This window comes from Parasteatoda tepidariorum, chromosome 3 (genome assembly GCF_043381705.1).
Source record: "Parasteatoda tepidariorum isolate YZ-2023 chromosome 3, CAS_Ptep_4.0, whole genome shotgun sequence".
Lineage (NCBI taxonomy): Eukaryota > Metazoa > Arthropoda > Arachnida > Araneae > Theridiidae > Parasteatoda > Parasteatoda tepidariorum.
In genome coordinates this window covers 80,161,331-80,180,579 of record NC_092206.1, presented here as the reverse complement: position 1 = coordinate 80,180,579, position 19,249 = coordinate 80,161,331, and the positions used below count along the sequence as shown (strand labels likewise).

At 29.0% G+C, this 19,249-nt stretch overlaps 1 protein-coding gene across 8 annotated transcripts in view; it reads right to left on the bottom strand.

Annotated features, from left to right (window-relative positions):
- The window catches only part of LOC107453612 (protein Wnt-8b-like), a 52,660-nt gene that overhangs the window by 9,481 nt on the left and 23,930 nt on the right, over positions 1–19,249 (bottom strand). For 3 of the 8 annotated variants that reach the window (XM_043045372.2, XM_043045373.2, XM_016070490.4), the window contains exon 2: positions 8,811–8,844. In XM_043045372.2, the coding sequence (XP_042901306.1) occupies positions 8,811–8,844 (34 nt within the window). 8 annotated transcript variants of the gene reach the window in all.

Genomic DNA, 19,249 nt, shown 5'->3' with positions numbered 1-19,249 from the left:
TCAGGTAAATTATTAATGTTTTTAAAAAACTCCCAAAATCTACGTTTTAAAATCTAATCTTCCCGATACTTTAATTACAATTGTATAACTTTAATAAACCTTCAATCTCCTACCTCAGAGCGCCGTTTCACCACGCTTGTTACGTCTCTATTGTGAGAGATAAAAAAAAATAATAATCTCACATCTCTTCTTTGGAAAAGCCTTGCCACGGAAACAATGTTATGACAAATATCGCCGTCTTCTCAACCACTCGTGAATTAGTAATTATTACCTTTCAGTATGGGGGGAGGAGAGTAATCTACGTTACAGGAAGCAATGAAATTCCATTTCTGTCAGAAGAGAAAAGGAAGAACTTTCTTCAATTAAGACATCACATTTTTCCAAATCAACCACCGCCGACAGAATGGAAAAGAGGGTGGGGGATGTCAAAATAAAATACCAAACCCTGAATGGCAATAAAATAGGAGGGAGGGAAGAAAAAAGTAAAAGATATAAACGACTCGTAGCAGGTAACGTGTGAGTGTACACGGTTTGGGCATATCACGATTTTTTTTTAATTAACTACCTAGGCTAAAGAAAATAAAGTAAAAAAAACAAAAAATACTTCGAAAGCACCATAGCTTATAAAGACCTCCAACGTTGTGAGGCAACAGGTTTAGGCAGAAGAGAGCTAGAAGCTGGAATGAAACCTGGACTGTCCAACCAAAATGAAAAGCGCCGCAGGTAAATTAGGGACCGCACAAGTGTTATTCATTATGGAATAGACGGCCCTTTGGCGTTTATGGAATCAAATTATCTCTATTAGTGGTTGTGCGATCAAGAGTGGTATTACTTTATAGAATTTTTTTTACCACTCTTTTCTTTTCATCCTGTCTTTATGGAAATCGTTTTTCTAGACCAACGCTTCTGGTGGGCTGTTTTTAGCGGTGGGCTAGTAAGAAGGAAAAAAAGAAAAAAGAACGTGTTGGTTGAGCGTAAAAAGGCTGTATTTTCTCCGTCAAAAGTGAATTTTTTTTCACCCTAACCCTATGATTGTTAATAGAACGTGTGAAGGGGTGGTGCCCTTTTGATAGGAATTGGCATTCTGCCTCGTCGCCACAGAAATAAGGTTTTTCTTTTCTTTTTTTCTTCAGAATTATTTTCGTAACTCAAATATACCTCATCGTTAATAGCTCAGAGCAGCTGTATTTGATTTTTAGCTGTACCCTAGACTCTAAATAATCATTTAAGATTTCGCGTGCGTTGAATTAAGTGTGATGTGCTCGGCGATGATGAATTTGATATCTGTTTTTATTTAAGGGTGATCAACATATGTTTATACAAATCCAGAAATATTTAGATCTTGCTTTTGATTTTGGGCTTGCTTCATAAAACAATTTTGTCACGATTTATCTTCTTTATTTATTTATTTATTTATTATTATTATTATTTTTGAGTGCAGTTAAGTATCAGAGTTTTGTCAATTTAATAGGATATGTACTAAATGCCAGTTGAGGTCCAACAGCGCGAGCTTAAAGGGCCTTAAAAATTAAAAAATAATGTTTTTTTTCCCATTGAGAATTATCTATTAGAAGTTTGAGCTAGTGAAAATTGAAGTAAATATAAACTAAAATTCTCGTATATTATATATCATTCGGCAAAAGCATTTTGTACACAAGGAAGATGTTATGGTTTAAAGTTGCGATCAGGGAGCCCGTGGTGGGTGGTTCTGTGCCTACTGTCTTTGAATTTTTAAATAAGTCCCAAATCTATTTAAATATCTATTCAAACTAACGTATTGTAATGGGTTTTAAAGTTCTGTGATAGACCAAAATAAAACTGATAAATTTTTATTTGAAGTTATGCTCAAGTTGGTGTTACAATTGTCGCCAATGATTGATTATTTTATGAATGAAAGGATATAGTATCATAGCTTTATATTTTATTTCGTCGTACCTCTGGGCATGACACCTTGCACTTTTATAATTAGTAGCAAGCGCCAGCGTAACGATCCTCACGTACCCAGAACAAGTCTTGCTCAATGTACTACTGGTCGCTAGCAAAGTTATAGGAGGTCTCTGTCATTTTTCTTAATAGAAAATTTAACAGAAGAAATACTTGTAGAAAAAATTTCATCAATCGTTATTTATTTACTAAATAAATCTGACCCCTGTAGCAACTTGAACGATAAATGGTCTTTGAATATCTGAAGTCATTTTCAAAAATACGAATCATATTTTACAATACAATATCGGAATCTTAAAAAACCTTTTCCAAAAAAAAAACAGTCTTTCATGCCTGAACTTTGTTTAAAAACATAAAAAAGAATTTAATAATAAACAATAATAATTCAAATCATAAAATCATTCAATTAAATTTATTTTTTCTCCGTAATGAGAGAAAAAGTATGAAAAATCTAAAAGAGCACGATTAAATTTTGAGTGTTTCTGGCTTTATGGAAACACCAAAGAGCTCGATTTTCGCTGAAAAGCATTAGTAAAATTAACAATAAAATATAGTTTTACAATATGTAAAAAAATTTAATAAATGAGGTAAAATTTTATGATTTTTATCATACCATAAAGCAATGCATAAAAAGCATTTATTCGGCTAAATTTACTTTTCAGTTTCGTATTTTTTAATAAATGTGGGGTAATAAGAACTATAATTTTAAAAACCAGAATTTCCGGTAAACTGTCACTAGATGAACGGAAAAGTTACCAAACGATCGGTTTAAGTACAGTATATTTAAGTTCTATTAAACAGAATTATGCTTCTTTTTTTATTTATTTATTTACTTATTTTTTTCTTTTACCAAAAATATCATTACTACATAGAAAGGTAACTCTACCAGAATTTTTTCTCTGTGAAGGTTTTACTCAGTTACAGCACAGAAAGTATCTTTTAACTATCAATTTTGAAGAACCTGGTTCAATATACTCGTATTAATGGGCGAGAATTTAGTGAGATTTCGTGTTTTTAAATAAGTGCTATTTCATTATATTGTATACAAGATTTCTTAGTTACCGGCGTTGACAAACTAAAACTGTTTTTAGTTACTTTTTGGTGTTTCGTCCATGGTCTAAAATTGTTTTTGTGGATGACAGTTTTAGGTGCTATCTCAGAAATTTAAAAACGTTTGCTATAAATAAAATAACAACTCTAAGAATTTGCTTAGAAAAAATGAATTCCGCTCCTGGCTCGCACCGACCACAGTGCTGACATAAAATATCCTCATTGGTAGGGGGATCCTCGATTAAATTCCCCTGGTCGTCAGGCCACCAATGGAGAGTTTTCGCAAGTTTTCCTCTCAATATAACGCAAATGCGGGTTAATTCCATCGTAAAGTTCTAAACGAAGGCATATTTCTCCCAGTACTTGATCCAAGAGTTCCCATGTCTTCCAGATTGGATTCAAAATTACAAGGCTACGGAGTTCAACAATGGTAGTTGTATACCCAAAATTGAGTCGGCTGTTTAACGACGGTTATAAAATTAAATAAAACGTCCTGGTATAAAAGAATGTGGATATTTTAAAAAGTACGTTCTAAGGTTTTGGTAATGTATTGGAAAATATAATTTAGCTGTTCCATCTTTATATCTTATAAATGTTTAATATTTGAACATTTAAACACGAGTTAAGTTAATCTTAGGTGCTACAGCAGAGAAATCCGATTTATTCTCTAAATAACGATAGTTAAATTTTTTTTTAAATAAATATTGTCCCATATACTTGTGAAATTTTCAAATTTTAACAGGGACCGAGGAACCATCTTTCACTGAGCTTTTCAATTGTGTTAGTTGAAAGAAAAAAAAAAAGTTTTTTAAATCCAAACATTATGAAATGCTTATAATTATTGAAATAAATAAATAAATAAAAAAAGCAAAAAAAACATTGCAGTGTCTGTAAGGCCGATCACGGAATAAACAATTTTTAAATCTTTGACCTAAATTAGAAAGTTCAGAATGTCAAAGAATAGCAATAAAGCAGCTTTAATCATGTATATAATTTTTTCTTCTAATGAAGAAAAAATTAATTTATAAAAATAAATAAAATAATACCACTTAAGAGGTTTTTGTTATAAATTAGGCATTTATAACTTTATTTGAAAGCTTTTAAAATTAATTTTAGAAGGAAAATTTAGTTTTAATAAGAAAATTAATTGAACAAAAACGTACTTAAATCTACTTTTAAAAGAAATCGGGGAATGGTCAGTATTTCAATTAAACGACGTTTCAAATTATAAATATTATTTTATTGTCGATGCTCAAGCATTAAAAAAAATTAATTTTGAAATGCATGCAATAACTTATAATTAGAAACCTTATATTGATTCTTTAATATTCAACTAATGGTTTTTCAGTTTTTGTTTTTTTAAATGCACATTAGAATTCTGGAATACGTTGAGTTTCCGGATAGTTTTTCTTACACTTAATTACAAGAATCGTAATGTAAGTTTTTGATTAATCCTTCCTAAAATTTCATTATTACTCTTCATGGAATATCACAGCCTGGTTTACTTAAAAGAAAAATTGCTCCTAATATGACTATTTCATAATTAATAATCGTTTCTCAACCACTTGAATTTAAATTTAACGATCATAATTTAAAATTTTCTCATTTTAGAGCGATTTAAATTTTTCCCCCCAACAAATTGAAAGTGCTAATAATTAGATTCGAAAGAAGAAAACTTGCAAAAATCCGGTTTAACTCAAGAGGTAATGACTTGTAAATTTTGTTCGCAAATCAGCCAACTCATTGAAATCCATATTCCACAACTATAATTTACATTAGGTTAATGTCCAATTTACACCTTCGCGTTTAGACTGTTTACGGAAAAGGTATATAATAGCGAGGGAAAATATTCACACCTTAAGTTCTTTAACAAGTTTGCGATAAGAATTAAATTATTTCATGAAATAATTAAAGTTTTGAGTTCATACGCAATGAGTTCAACAACATATATCAAAAATAAATTATTTAATAATTACGTTAATTTTATTTTTTAAAGAATTATTTGATGAGAGAAACGTATTTTTGTAAATTAAATTCAGCTAGCATAATCTTATTTACAACAGATAAGGAAAAATTAACAATATAAATGTAATTAAAAAACCTAATTTCAATTTCAGAAAAGGCAATATTATTTGCCAATTGCTTCTGGAGTTTAAAAGTTGTATTTAGAACTAGAAAATGGAAAGAAGTAAAGTCTGAGATAAAATCCCAAGCAGAATTAGAAAAAAAGTTTTTAATTTTTTTTTAATTTTTATTATTACTTTTTTTCTTAGTTAANAAAAGGCAATATTATTTGCCAATAGCTTCTGGAGTTTAAAAGTTGTATTTAGAACTAGAAAACGGAAAGAAGTAAAGTCTGAGATAAAATCCCAAGCAGAATTAGAAAAAAAGTTTTTATTTTTTTTTTATTTTTATTATTACTTTTTTTCTTAGTTTAATCAGTTTCTGATGAGTTTCACTATTGTTAAAAAGATCTGGTTGAAATTATGTTAACTCTGAAGTTAAAAAAAAAAGGGGGGGTATTACTCTTATAAATGTATGGACTGAGAAAAAAAAATTTCTCTCATCATTGATATATATCTTCTAACATAAAGTCCTTCAAGAGGCAATGATGATTTTATAATCAACATAAACATATAAGTAAACATTAAATATTTAAAATAACAATGCCCTTCCAGAAAGAAATCCCATCAAAATTGATTTGTCACTGCTAAAGATACTTCAATATTCAAGTTTCATTCCAAAGTTGAAAGGATCCCGACAGTTCTTGAGGAGTTCTTATACGCTTTCGGGGTTCTTTAGGACATGGAGCAGAAATAGCCCCATTGTTGTCTTCGAGGAAGTGTAATTTAGAGATTATCCTACCTTTTACCTGTAGGAATCTTAGCAAAATACCTTTAATCCATCGAAAATCGCCAAAATCTCTTCTCCAATTTCTTCTGTGTGTGTTCACTACACCTTCTCGCCAGACTTCATAAAAGTGATACTTTTAAAAGTGAATAACAGCCTGGGAGGTAATTCCTGATGGTGGACCCTTGAAACTTTTGTTGCTGATGTTTGCCTTTGTATTGAGGAAAAATACCTCTTGTCCACCAAAAAACAGGAAGGGTATAAACATAATCGAACCTTTTTGCTCGTGCGACGTGAGTTAAGAGATTCTGAAATGCTCAAGGATTAAAGGCGTAGAATCACTTGGGATTTCCTAATTGGACATTAAATTCCGAAATGTCCATTCTTTGGCAGTGAATGGCGGTGAAATTTTACGGTTACTTGATTATTCGGCTTGCAGAACTCACACGTTGGCTTCCTGGGTCTGGATTCATTGTCATTTGGCTCATACTTGGCAGTAAACGGTGCGTTGGTAATATGCTCCCGAAATACGAGTGACATTGGATTGTGATTTCAAAAGCTGAAGATTATTCCGCAAATGGTGCTATTTAGCTTTGTTGCTTTCCCAGGATAACTAAATTTGACTTGGATAAAGATATTTTGGAGCTATTATATGTAAAAAAAAAAAGGGGGGCTCATGTCTGATTTGTATTAAGAAGATATCTTGTACTGAATTCTTGAATAGACATTTTAAGACGGAAGTAAGTTGTTTAGATCCACAACAATGCATACCAAGGGAGCCGCTATGGCTCAGGGGATAGAGCGTTCTCCCTCCAATGAGGCGAACTGGGTTCGAATCTCAATCGATACGAATTCTGCATCCGGCTTGCACCGGCCACAGTGCTCACTTGAAAGATCCTCAGCGGGATCATGAGTTAAGACGGAGCGTATCAGATGATTCGGACGGATCATGGGTTAAGAGTCCCCTTGCCGTCAGGCTAACAGTGGGAGGTTCTCGTGGTCTTCCTCTGCATGTAACGCAAATGCGGGTTAGCTCCATCAAAAGAGTCCTCCGCGAAGGCAAATTTCTCCCAATACTCGATCCAGGAGTTCCCTTGACTTCTGGATTGGGTTCAAAATTACAAGGCTCCGGAATTGCATATTAGTAGTCGTAAACCCATGAAATTGGGTTGACTGTTCAACGACGGTTATAAAATAAAATAAAATGCATACCAAGGATGGACCTAAATTTAAAGTCTAGTAATTTTCATAAATATCTATCAATCATAGTTGTTAAATCTCATTTCGCTTGTAATTATGTTTCCAAAAGTAATAAATTATTATCTGCCTTCATATGCTCACATGTGAAAACAAACTATTTCACTTCAAATGATGTTTTAAAATACATACGTTATAGAATTTAATTAAAAAATATATTTTTAATGAAGTTCATGTGGAGTTGAAAGGAAAAATTTGGCTCTTCGCAGGCTAAATGCTTGAGAATTGTTTATTTAGCTTCACATACTTTTTGGCTCATCTCATATCAATGATGCCAAACACCTTAAGTCTAGTGGGAAAAGATACAAATCCTTGCTCTATCGGTTTGTTCGCAAAAGAGCTTCACTTATTGCTATATGGTATTACAAAAGAAATATAATTTATCCAGATTATTTTTCATTTAATTTCGCACAATTTTTTCATTTATTTATCATTGGCAAGAATTAATATTTATAAATAAAATATGTTTTGCTTGCATTGCTGTAATAAAGATGTATCTTTTTTTTTTCCGTAGAAATTTTTTCCAATCCAAAATATCGATTGCAATTTTTCTGTTTTAAGTTGGGAAAATCAAAGCTGTAACTAAAATAGATTTTTAAAAAAAGAAAAAAAAAGGATATTAACAAACTGAATATTTATAATTTAATCTCACTTAGTTTATTAAATCAGGGTATTTATCTTTAAGTTTGAAGTTTAGAACAGGTTTTATGATAAGTGAGAAAATTGATAAAAGTAACTTCAGCTGTTCAAACTATTTTGATTGATAAATATGTTCTTGCCATAGTGTGGAAGTTAAGCTTAATCTCGATTCTCATAGATTGTTATCGAACTTTTTCTGTAAAAAAAATAATTTAGTTTAATATTCTTTTAAATTTAACTGAAAACTTAGATAACCGCAATCTAAAACTTTATGATCATAATATGAAGAATATTAAATTTTCTCTTCGATAAGAAAACACGGAAACTTTTATGGGAACTTAGATATGAGGTTATCCTCATATATTTATCAGAATTAAATCGTTTTAAAGATAATGGATCGATGTTTACGTTATTTTAATAACAGATGCTATATGAAAGTATTGGGGCAATATAGAGATAAGTTACACTTTTTCCGGTAGACACATTCGTGACATTTTTCATAGAGTGTAACATGAGAACACTCTTTGGAGAACACACATTTTTTTAATACACAGAGACAACTTTTTGTCTACATAAAAATTGTATTTTCTCCCCTCTGCAAAACACTTTCCATAATTATTTGAAATTATCGTAAATAATTATATTCTATGAAGCTTTCAGTTAAATTTAAGAAATTATATTGGAAAATATATTATATTTCATTAAAAATTATTTTTTATTAAAAAATTATGATAAAAACAGTGAGCGTTTTTTCAAAAGAAGCGTTAAAATGTCACAAGATTTAGCATTACAAATCAGGAATTTGTTAGAATAATCATAAATATTTCTGAGTGACATAACTTTTTCAAAAAGTCGAGTAAAATTAAAATTTAGTTTTCTTAGCCTTTCTAGTATTTCGCATGAAAGATATCAGTGCGTAATTGACAAAATTATGAACCAAATCAAAAGTTTTAAAAATATCAATCATATGCTTGGATTTTGAATATTTTCATTAAAAGTATATTCGAACAAGAGCGATACACATTTGAGTCTTAAGTTTAATTGAAATCAGGAAAATAAAGTTGACTTACTTTTGAACCGGACATCATTATGTTGCTGAGAGACCTGAAATAGATAGAAGAACTATTACCAATAAACAAATTTGTAACTCAAGGAATTGTGAAACTTTTTTTATAATAAAATTCAATGTTAGAAAAAATGTTTACAAAATACAATTTTTATTAAAAAAATTTGCTTTGAAATTGAAAATTTTAAGATTTTTTTTTCCTTCTTTCATAAAGTGCTCGTTAAGGAGCATTTTCCAAAGATTGTAAGTTAGAACTTATTTGAACACGAAAAAAACAATGTTTCTTTTTTACAGTTATGCGAATGAAATCAATTTTTTAGTTCAGGCCCAGTTATGAGTTTTCGACCTTCAATGTTCCGTAACATTTATTTTATTTTATTACCGTTGTTGAACAGCCGACCTAATTTTATGGGTTTGAAACTACTAATGTTCAACTCCGTAGCCTTGTAATTTTGAACCCAATCCAGAAGACAAGGGAGCTCGTGGATCAAGTACTGGGAGAAATTTGCTGTCGTGGAGGACTTTTTGATGGAGCTAATCTGCGGAGAGGAAGAACACGAGAACCTCCCACGGTTAGCCTGACGGCAAGGGGACTCTAACCCATGATCTGTCTACCACTGAGGATATTTCACGTCAGCACTGTGGTCGGTGCAAGCCGGATGCGGAATTGGTATCGAATGGGATTCATACTCGATTCGCCTCATTGGAAGGCGAACGTTCTATCCCCTGAACCATCGCTGCTCAACTCTGTAGCATTGTAATTTTTAACTCAATCCAGAAGACAAGGAAATTCTTGAAGCAAATCTTGGGAGAAATTCGCCTTTGTAAAGAATGTTACGATAGCAACTGTTCAAATAAACTGTATGTGTGAATCAGTTCCTACGGTTTTCCTACTTATTTTCATTTATAAAAATTGTTTTAAATAGCAAAAAGTATCAATATTATTTTCTTTGTTGCGCTTGTCATTAAAAATTAAATGCTTTTAGATATTAGAAGCAAATGTTAATTATTTTATCTATAAGTTTAAGGAAAGAGCTGGGTAAAAGAAAATTATTACTAATAAAAAGTAATAAATTTAGGTGTTTATTATTATTTTTTTAATTGTAAGTAAACCTATTGGAACTAGTTCCTAAAGCATTTTAAATTCAAATTTTAAATATGATAATTTCTACAACGAGGAGGAAAAAAACATTTTAGAATAAGCATTATATTTATCACTATTTTTTTCAGAGTAGTTAATATCCATGATTTCAACATCATTAGAAAGAAGTAGCAAAACGTAATGTAACGATTATAAAAGAATTTAAATTTCAAAAATCACGAATTTTAAAAAAAGTATTCTAAAAGAAACACTGAGAAAAAAGGTATGGTCAAAACTACCAAAATGAAGCTGGTTCTATGGGAAAACGCAAAATTTGATAATTTTTACCGAAGTGTTTTGATAATTATTTTGGTAAAATTAACAGTAAAATAATGTCCTATAGTATCAATTCGATAAATGCGGTAAAATTTAGTAATTTTATCATGACACCTTAGAGCAATGCATAAAAACCATTTATTCGGACAAATTTACTTTCATTTTTGTATTTTTCACTAGAACTTTACTCACGTGTGGCAATCAAAACTATAATTTCGAAAGGAAGAATCTCCGGTAAACTATTACAATATGAATGGGGAAAAAATATTAAATTAATGGTTAAAACACCTTATATTTTTGTTTTACTATTGTTGTTTTTTTTTACCAGAAATTTCATTACTATACAGCTCGGTAATTTTACCATAATTTTTTTCTCCGTGAAAACAGATAAAATATAGATATATATTTTTTAATACATTTAAAGAGTATGCAATGAGCTAAATAAAGAAGTTAAACTTTTCATTTATATTGCAAAATATAATATTTCAACAACTCGAAAAGAAGCAAAAAATTTTTAATGGTGCAGCTTATTTATAGTTTTTAATTTTAAAGCACTGCATTAATGATTTCAACTTAAACTGAGTTTATCAGCATGAACTGGATGAATATTTTCAATATAAACTGAAAGGAAATAGCAAAACGTAGTGTATCACGAAAATACTAGCAGTTGAGAACAGCAAATGAATAATTCATTGTAGAAGAAGTAGCGGGGAAAAGAAATTTATATCTATAAAAAGTATGCAGTAAAAAAATCAACCATTTATTTTATTTATTTATTTATTTTTAATGCAACATTCCACAGCGATCTTAAACAACGCTTAAGGAAACATAAAAGATTTTAGAAGAAACTGCTTATTATTACCAATAAAAATGTAACTTACATAATATATTTCAGTCTAAACAAACTTAATCTTATGCTTACAAGGACAGGGTGAAACACAACAATTTTGAAGACTACGTTTTCCAGAAAAAGCAGCAAGTAACAATGTGTACTTCACATGGTAAGATCTTAACATAAACTGACGGTATTTTTTTAAAAGGAAGAGTAAACAGTTACACTTAACCCCTCTGCCCATCAAAGAATACGAGGAAGAATACTTTAACCCTTTTCTTTGTTAAAATTCGGTGGCTATAAATTATCAGGTGTCAGTGTAAAGCATTGTTTGATCAGTGAGTACTCAAACAACAATACTTGAGAGTACAATAAAAATATCAACTCTTTGTTGAAAACTCATCAAGTACTCAAAAGTAAGTTTAAAAAAAAAAAAAATGCAAAATCCTGTTTCTCCTTGAAGAGGATTACATCCTCATGGCGGGGCTCTTTGATACGGAAGTGGTTAGTGATCCAGGTATTTACGATGTAACAGAACCACCTTTAGTAATCAAGATATGCAACAAGGGGCGTAGGTACATCCGTTCTCATATTGTCAAAAAAGGCGCCAGGCCTGTCACCTCGCAGTTGAAGACAATTCTGTCTTTTGTCCCTAAATGGCTTTAGGTACGATATGGTTAGTAATTGCTCACACCTTGTCAGAGCGGCCACTTACAAGTTTAAAAGAGCTTTTTCGTTTTTCTTTTTTTCATGCGGCACCAGCTAAGCAAAGAAAAATCACTTATGCTAGTTGGCAATTCTAGACCATTGCCCATGGGCTTTCGAGTTCTTTTTAAAAAGGAAATGACCATCATGTTGCACCTGCATACGGAATGCACCAGAATGTTTACATTTCATGATGCTTGTTTCTGTGTTATGTTTGTATCTTGTTTACTATTTTTTTCTTTTGCATTTTAACTCTATAAACATGGTTATTATTAAAGAAAATGTATATATTTGAGTGTGAAAATAAAGCACTTGGGGAACATTGCTCTTGGAAATAAAAATAAAAAATGAAGAAAAAAAAATTTCAATCATACTTCATTGTTGTTATAAAAGGAATCATACATGGAAATATAACTTTTAAAAATAACGAGTAAAAAGACAAGTTTTCCAAGAAAAAGTAACGATTAAAAAGTGAAGATAACAGACTTTGAAAAGTAATTAGTGAAATGTACAATTAAAAGTACGAATACAAAACAAAAAAAGCAGCGAATTTTAAGTAGGTATACCGACAGAAAATGAAAAACTTTTTAATGCGAAAGTACTTAAAGCAAATTTCACGCAGTAATTTAGTATTTAAAAGTACTGAAACGTAACAGGTAACATTTCAACGTGACGTAAAGGAAGCAGATACATAGCATTTCTAATAAACAACAAGAACTTAAAAAATCAATAATTTTCGGAAATTATGCTATTTTTTTAAAAAAATTTTCATTTAAATTAATTTAAAATTTGAATTAAGTTATCATACTTATTTAAAACTCAAGAATTAAAGAAAGAAAAATTTATATTGATTGTTTTTTAATGCCATAATAAATAACTTTTATAAATTTTAGAAAGTATTTATTTTAATAAAAAATTTAAATCACAATATAAATACTCAACTGAATATTTTATGAATGAAATTCAACTAAATATCTACATGTTTTATGTGAAACTCTTTAGAAAAAAAAGAAGAAGAAAATTTCAACGAAATTAAATTTCTTAATTTTACAAAAAAAGAAATTTTTTTGTAAAAATTCCACAAAAGGGAAAGAAATAAATCAGCAATCACACTGAGGAAGAAAGTTGGGTCAAAACTACCAGAATATTTTAAAATTTATCATGTTTCTGGCTCTATGGCAACACTAAAAAGAAAAAATATATTTTCTTAGTGCTGAAATGTGGTAAATGAAATAAAATTTAGTAATTTTATCTTGATAACTTTGAGCACGGCATAAAAACCATTTATCCAATTAAATTTACTTTACAGTTCTGTATTTTTTACTAAATGTGGTTTAATAAGAGCTATAATTTTGAAAAACCAGAATTTTCGGTAAAACGTTATCAAATGAACGAAAAAATTACCAAATGAATGGCTTAAATACGGTAAATTTTGGTTTCATTAATCAGAATTAAACTTTTTTTTAACTATTAAAGTCATTACCATAAAATAAAACAATTTTGAAAGAATTTTTTTAATCCGTGCACTAACAGAATTTTTTTAGTTAAAATAAAAAGTGATAAAATATATTAGAACAAATCCCACTTAAACTTCTGGGTATTGCAAAAATATCTGTAAATCCAAGCGACTTTTATTATAAACATTTATTGAATCGTAATATGCAAAAGAAAAATAAAGGAAGAAAACAGTTTTAGTTTATCCATATCACTTTTATTTTAAATTTTTTTACAGTAAATATTACACAGAACGTAAGACATATGTATAAAATAAACGTTTTTTTCTTCTGAATGCAATGTTTCAAAAGGAAAAAAAAACTGTAAATAACACCCTTTCTAACGCATTTAAGAAATATTGTTTTGAATTTTTAAAATAAAAAGAACTCTTTTCTTTATTATTAAGTTAACAATTTCAATTACGTTTTTTGAGAAGGGAATACTTCGTCATTATTTTATGTTAAATGAATTCATCTGATGACGTTTAATGAATGGATTATCTCATTTCATTCATTATTTTTATGCCCCAATTTCTATAACGACAGCTGAATTAAGACTTTTTTTAACTGACTTTTGTAATTCTTACGAATTAAACAAAAAGAACTTTTAAAAATGATAACTCATAGTTAATGCTTCTGTCTTGTTATGAACTATACTTTTTATTTTAACATAAATATTACATAAAAATTTTTTACCTGCAATGTTATAACAGATTTTGAAGTTTATTATTCAGAAAAAGTTGTAGTAGTAGCAATAAATTGCTTTAAAAAAAAATTATTTTTTGAACTATAAAGGGGAAAAATATGTTCATTCAAATGAATTTTAGAAATTGTATGCATTATTGCTTTTTTCTTTCTGTTACAAGGAAATTTTGAAACAAAAACCACAGGCTCTTTAAGAAACATATTAATTCCTTTCTTTATTCATGATTTATGACATAATTATATCAGACATTTTCTACTATATATTATTTAAAAAAAAAACTAAGTAACATTAGTAACATATCTTAACTAGGGAAAAAGAAGAGAACGTTTACTACGCAAGTACCTAAGAACGTAAAGAACGTAATTAAGGAAAAGAAAAGAAAAACGAATTATATTTTTTCGTATTTTCACAAATGAAGGTTTCACATGTTTGACACAATTTATTTAACTATTTTTTTTCTTAATAATATCAACTTTCTTAATATGAATATTTTTTTGAATGATAATTTTGAAAAAAATTATGTCAAGGAGTCTTTCTGAAACACTTTATTTGCTAAATTACGATAATTATTTCGATTATCCTTTATACTATAAGATGTTTTTGAAAAAAAAATTAATAAATTGCTTATATATTATTAGAAACTTAATAATTAAAAAGAAAGGCTTTAAGAAAGGGAGAAAGAAGTTGAAGTAAGGAATTGATTGATGAGCCGAAAAAAAATTTATGATCAAAACTACGAGAATATGGTGAAATTTACCGTGTTTTGGCTCAATAACAGCGCCAAAAATCTGAAGCACTTTGGTAATAATTTTAGTAAAATTAACATTAAAATAAAGTTTTCTAGTATGTGATAAAATTAGGTAAATATGATTAATTTTGGTAATTTCATCATAATATTTTTAAGCATGGCATAAAACCATTTATTCAATTCAATTTACTTTTCAGTTTCTTATTTTTTACTAAATGTGTAATATATAGGCAAACCAGAACCAGATTTTGCACACCTGAATTTTCGGTAATGAAAATTAAGTAGTAAAATTTCCGGTAGTAAAATTACCAAATGAGTTGTTAAATTTCGTTTTACTAAACCAGACAATTGGTTTTATTTAGTATATTTTGGTTTTATTAACCGGAATTACGGTTCTATTTATCAGAAATTTCATTACCATAGAATTCTGTAATTTAAAAGAATATTTTCCTCCGTGAGGGGTGAAGAAAATAAATAAATGCGTAACAATTGAAAATAAATAATTGTGGAATAAAAAACAGTTTTGATCAATTATCACAGATTCTTTTGTTTATGTCTCTTATATTTATATAAATTTTTGCTGTGAGTCTCTAAAGGAATAAAAGAAATGGGGATAGATTGCAATACTGAATTAAGAAGATGAACGAGATTCTATTTTATTTTATAACCGTCGTTGAACAGCCGACCCAATTTTGAGTTTACGACTACCAATGTTCAACTCCGTAGCCTTGTGATTTTTAACCTCACCCAGAAGACAAGTGAACTCCTAGATCAAGTATTGGGAGAAATTTACCTTCACGGGGGACTTTTTGATGGAACTAACCAGCATTTGCGTTACATGGAGAGGAAAATAACAAATGCCTCCCTCGGTTATCCTGACACTAAGAGATTCTAACCCATAATCCATCAACTACTGAGGGTATTTTACGTCAGCACTGTGGTCAGTGAGAGCCCAGTGCGGAATTCGCATCGACCATCCATCGCTGGGGTTCGAACCCTGTTCACCTAATTGGAAAATGAACGCTCTATCCCCTGAGTGACACCTAAAGTGCCGGTATTTTATACCGAAATTCGATTCGAGATTTCTTACAGTGCATTTAAACGTTGGTAAGCTTGATTTGTTTTTTGAACACTTACTAATATTTATAAGATATTTTCTCATATAGACAAAACGATTAACTGATATATCGATCCTAGGGGTAAAAAAAAAGTCACGTACGTCAAAATCAGGATCTGATAAAATTTTTTGATGAAATAATTTTTTTTCTAAGTTTCGATTTTGTCTAGTTGATTTAATTAAAGTTATAACTGTAGATCAATTATCTTAGAAAACACTCCAGTTGATTTATTGCACATTCTATTAGTATAACTCAGTATAACTTATTCTATAACACCTCTTGATGAGTCATAATGGCCAACATCAATAGCCAGAAGCTTGCTACGGTTGCAAGGCAAAGAAAATCGTTTAAAGCTTTAAAAGAGACAATCTCATTATGCGTCAATAAAGGTTTATTGCATGGAACGGGAAAATAGGTAGGGAAGACGACTTTTGTCTGAGGTATTGCACCATTTCGATGAATTTTGGCCTACTTTTAGAAGGTAAAAATAAACATTTGTGGAATAAATGGCATCGGAGAAGTTGAAAGCGATTTTAACGGGAATAATGTCTCCAGAATTCACAGACACCATTATTTCAAGGACAAATAGTACAAGAATATGTTGCTACTTTTGTAATAGCAGTCTTAAATCAAACTGTAAATAAAAACGCTGACAGGACAAATTTTAAAATATGTTGCAAATGATTTAAACTATAGTGTATCCATCAAATCAGTTCTTGAATTTCTCGCCAATTATTTTTATTATCAAACTGGAAATAAAAACATGATCAGGGGAAATTTTAAAATCTGTCGTATATGATTTAAATTACAGTGGATTTCTTGCTAATTATTTCTATTTAATAACTGCTCTTTTATAACTTGGGAAAAAAATTTCTTGAAAAAAAAATTCTTTTAAATTTGATTTAATTCAAAGATATTATTAAACAATTCAGATGAATTACTGTGTTGAAATAAATACCTAGTATTTTTTTCTCTTTTATTTTAGTTCTTCTATAGAACGGAAATATGCGTCCAAAAAAATAAGATTAAAAAAGTAAACGAGTGTTACTCTTAAATTACCATTAAAATTCATAAAAATCTCTTCGGAAAACTTAAAATTAAAAAAATATTTCCCCTTATTATTGTTCACATTACTGATAATAGTTAATTACACTTAAATCAATGAATTTAAATTTTTTGAACCTATAGGATCCAATGAAGTTTAAAAATTCTAAAAATCCTTATGGGCTCATGCAAGTTATCAGGAGACATAATTTCAAGATCTATAAGATTTCAGAAGCAACTTTATCACTATACAATAATATTCAGGAAGTTCACGCTCCTAACGGAACTACAAGTTTCAACTTCGAGTTCCTGAAATGTAATTTCATTCAGCATGACGTTTCATGAACTAGACATTTTAACGAACGAATAATTAATTAAATTTCATTTTTTTTGAGAAATCAGAGGAAGAAAAAAAACGAAAGAAAAAAAAAATTCCGTTATGAAAGATAGTTTTGTATTATTTTATGTTTTTTTGAAATATTAATCATTTTTTTAAAATTTTTTATTTGTTATTTTTCTTTGGAAAAAAAGTAAAGAAGAAATAACTCTACTATGAAGAAAAAATATATCATATAAAATGAAATTGAACAAATGTGTATTTTTTAAATTAAAACAACTGTATTCAGTTTCAAAACTTTTCTCATTTTTAATTATTAATTAAGGAGTATTTTCTTGACAGTTCTATAATTAAACTTTAAGGGTAGGTAAATATTATATCGTTGTTTCCTTTAATTGATTTTTTTTTTGTCTTGTTTAGAAGACAACGTTATAAGCAAAATTGTAACTAAATATTAAAAACGAGAAAATTGTTTTCATTTTTCCGTTACAATGATTAAGCTCGAATATTCGCATGAAGAAATTTTACGATTTTATTTCCTTATAATTCCGATTTCGAAGCATCAGTCTTTTCATTTGATGTCTATTATTTGTAAATTTAGCTGACAATTCGGAAAACTGAAATAATAATTAACTGTCTAATGACACAATACCATGAGAAACTACACAAAAAGTAGAAGCAACAGTCGATTTCTAAAATTTCAGCGTGTGCAAGGCAAAATTTTCTCTTTTATGTCTTTATAAGTTCAAATGTATATATATTAGTTTACTCCCACTGAAGCGAAGTAGTTCCAACGAAAATTTTAGATAAAACGAGCATTAACAACAATTCTGAGTGAGTTAATTTACTTATACTTATTCTGTCGGATGTTGTATAAATATTAAAAAATGAAATATTTCATACTTAAAGCAATGTTAAAAGACGAGATACATCGTCTTTCACTTTCAACATATTATTGGTAGGCGTGCTACATCATCTTAAAATGCATAACAGGTAGACGAGATATCTCGTCTTGCAACTCATTCACACAATACAAGGTGTCTCGTTTTTACCCCATTGAGGAAACTCGCTTAGCGTGAAGGATTGTACAACAGATAAACAAAGAAGTACAAAAAAAAAAAAAAGGTAGGGAGAAAAAAGAAAGAAAGGAAAGAAAAAAAAAAGAGAGGGACACTTTTCATATTATTTTACACATATTGAAATGTGGAAGATTTTATAATAAATTAAGTATAAAGAATTGAAAATTAAATTTGAAATGAAAAGGATTCTATAACAATGACTGATAGTTACAAGCGAAATAAGTCATATAACGAAACGAAATTACTCAGAAAATCAATTCAGCCAATTTGTTTCAACCAGATTTGGATAAATGAAACAATTATTTTTTTTCCCTTTATTGTATTGTGATAATTGAGTTACAAGAAAAATTTATATTTATTGCATGTAAGTAAATTATAGAGATAAAATGGTCTTGATAACAATATTTTGAATAAAAATTAAGATTTAAAAACGACAAATAACTTTATTAAATTAATGGCGATGACGAGTCGTCAGCAAAATTATGGGAATTATTACAATCATGCAACTGAAACGTATTTACTGTAAGAAATTTAAGAATCAAAAAGTTATAAATAGATTTTTGTTTTCGATTAGGCGCTGCAGTGAATTAATGAGTCTGCATTAGTAATGAAATAAAAAGTATCCGTTACATTGATCGATAAAAAAAAAAAGATTAAGTATTTTATGTTCGCTTTAAAAACTCTTTGATTTAATTTAAATATAATTCGATTAATAAAATAAATTTAAGTAATTAAAGACATTTTAAAAGTTAGAAAATATGTATTGCCAAAGGCGGCATGACAATTATATATTAAGTCGATGCTGTAGACAAAATTTAAAGTTTCAGTATAAAGTTCAGTATAAGTACCTTTTAGTTTTTTATGCTTAAAAAAAAGCAAATCATTTTTTGCCCTTCAGTTTTTCTTTTGTGGTGCTAAAACTGTTGATATATAAGTTTAAATAATATTTATCTGAAATATTATT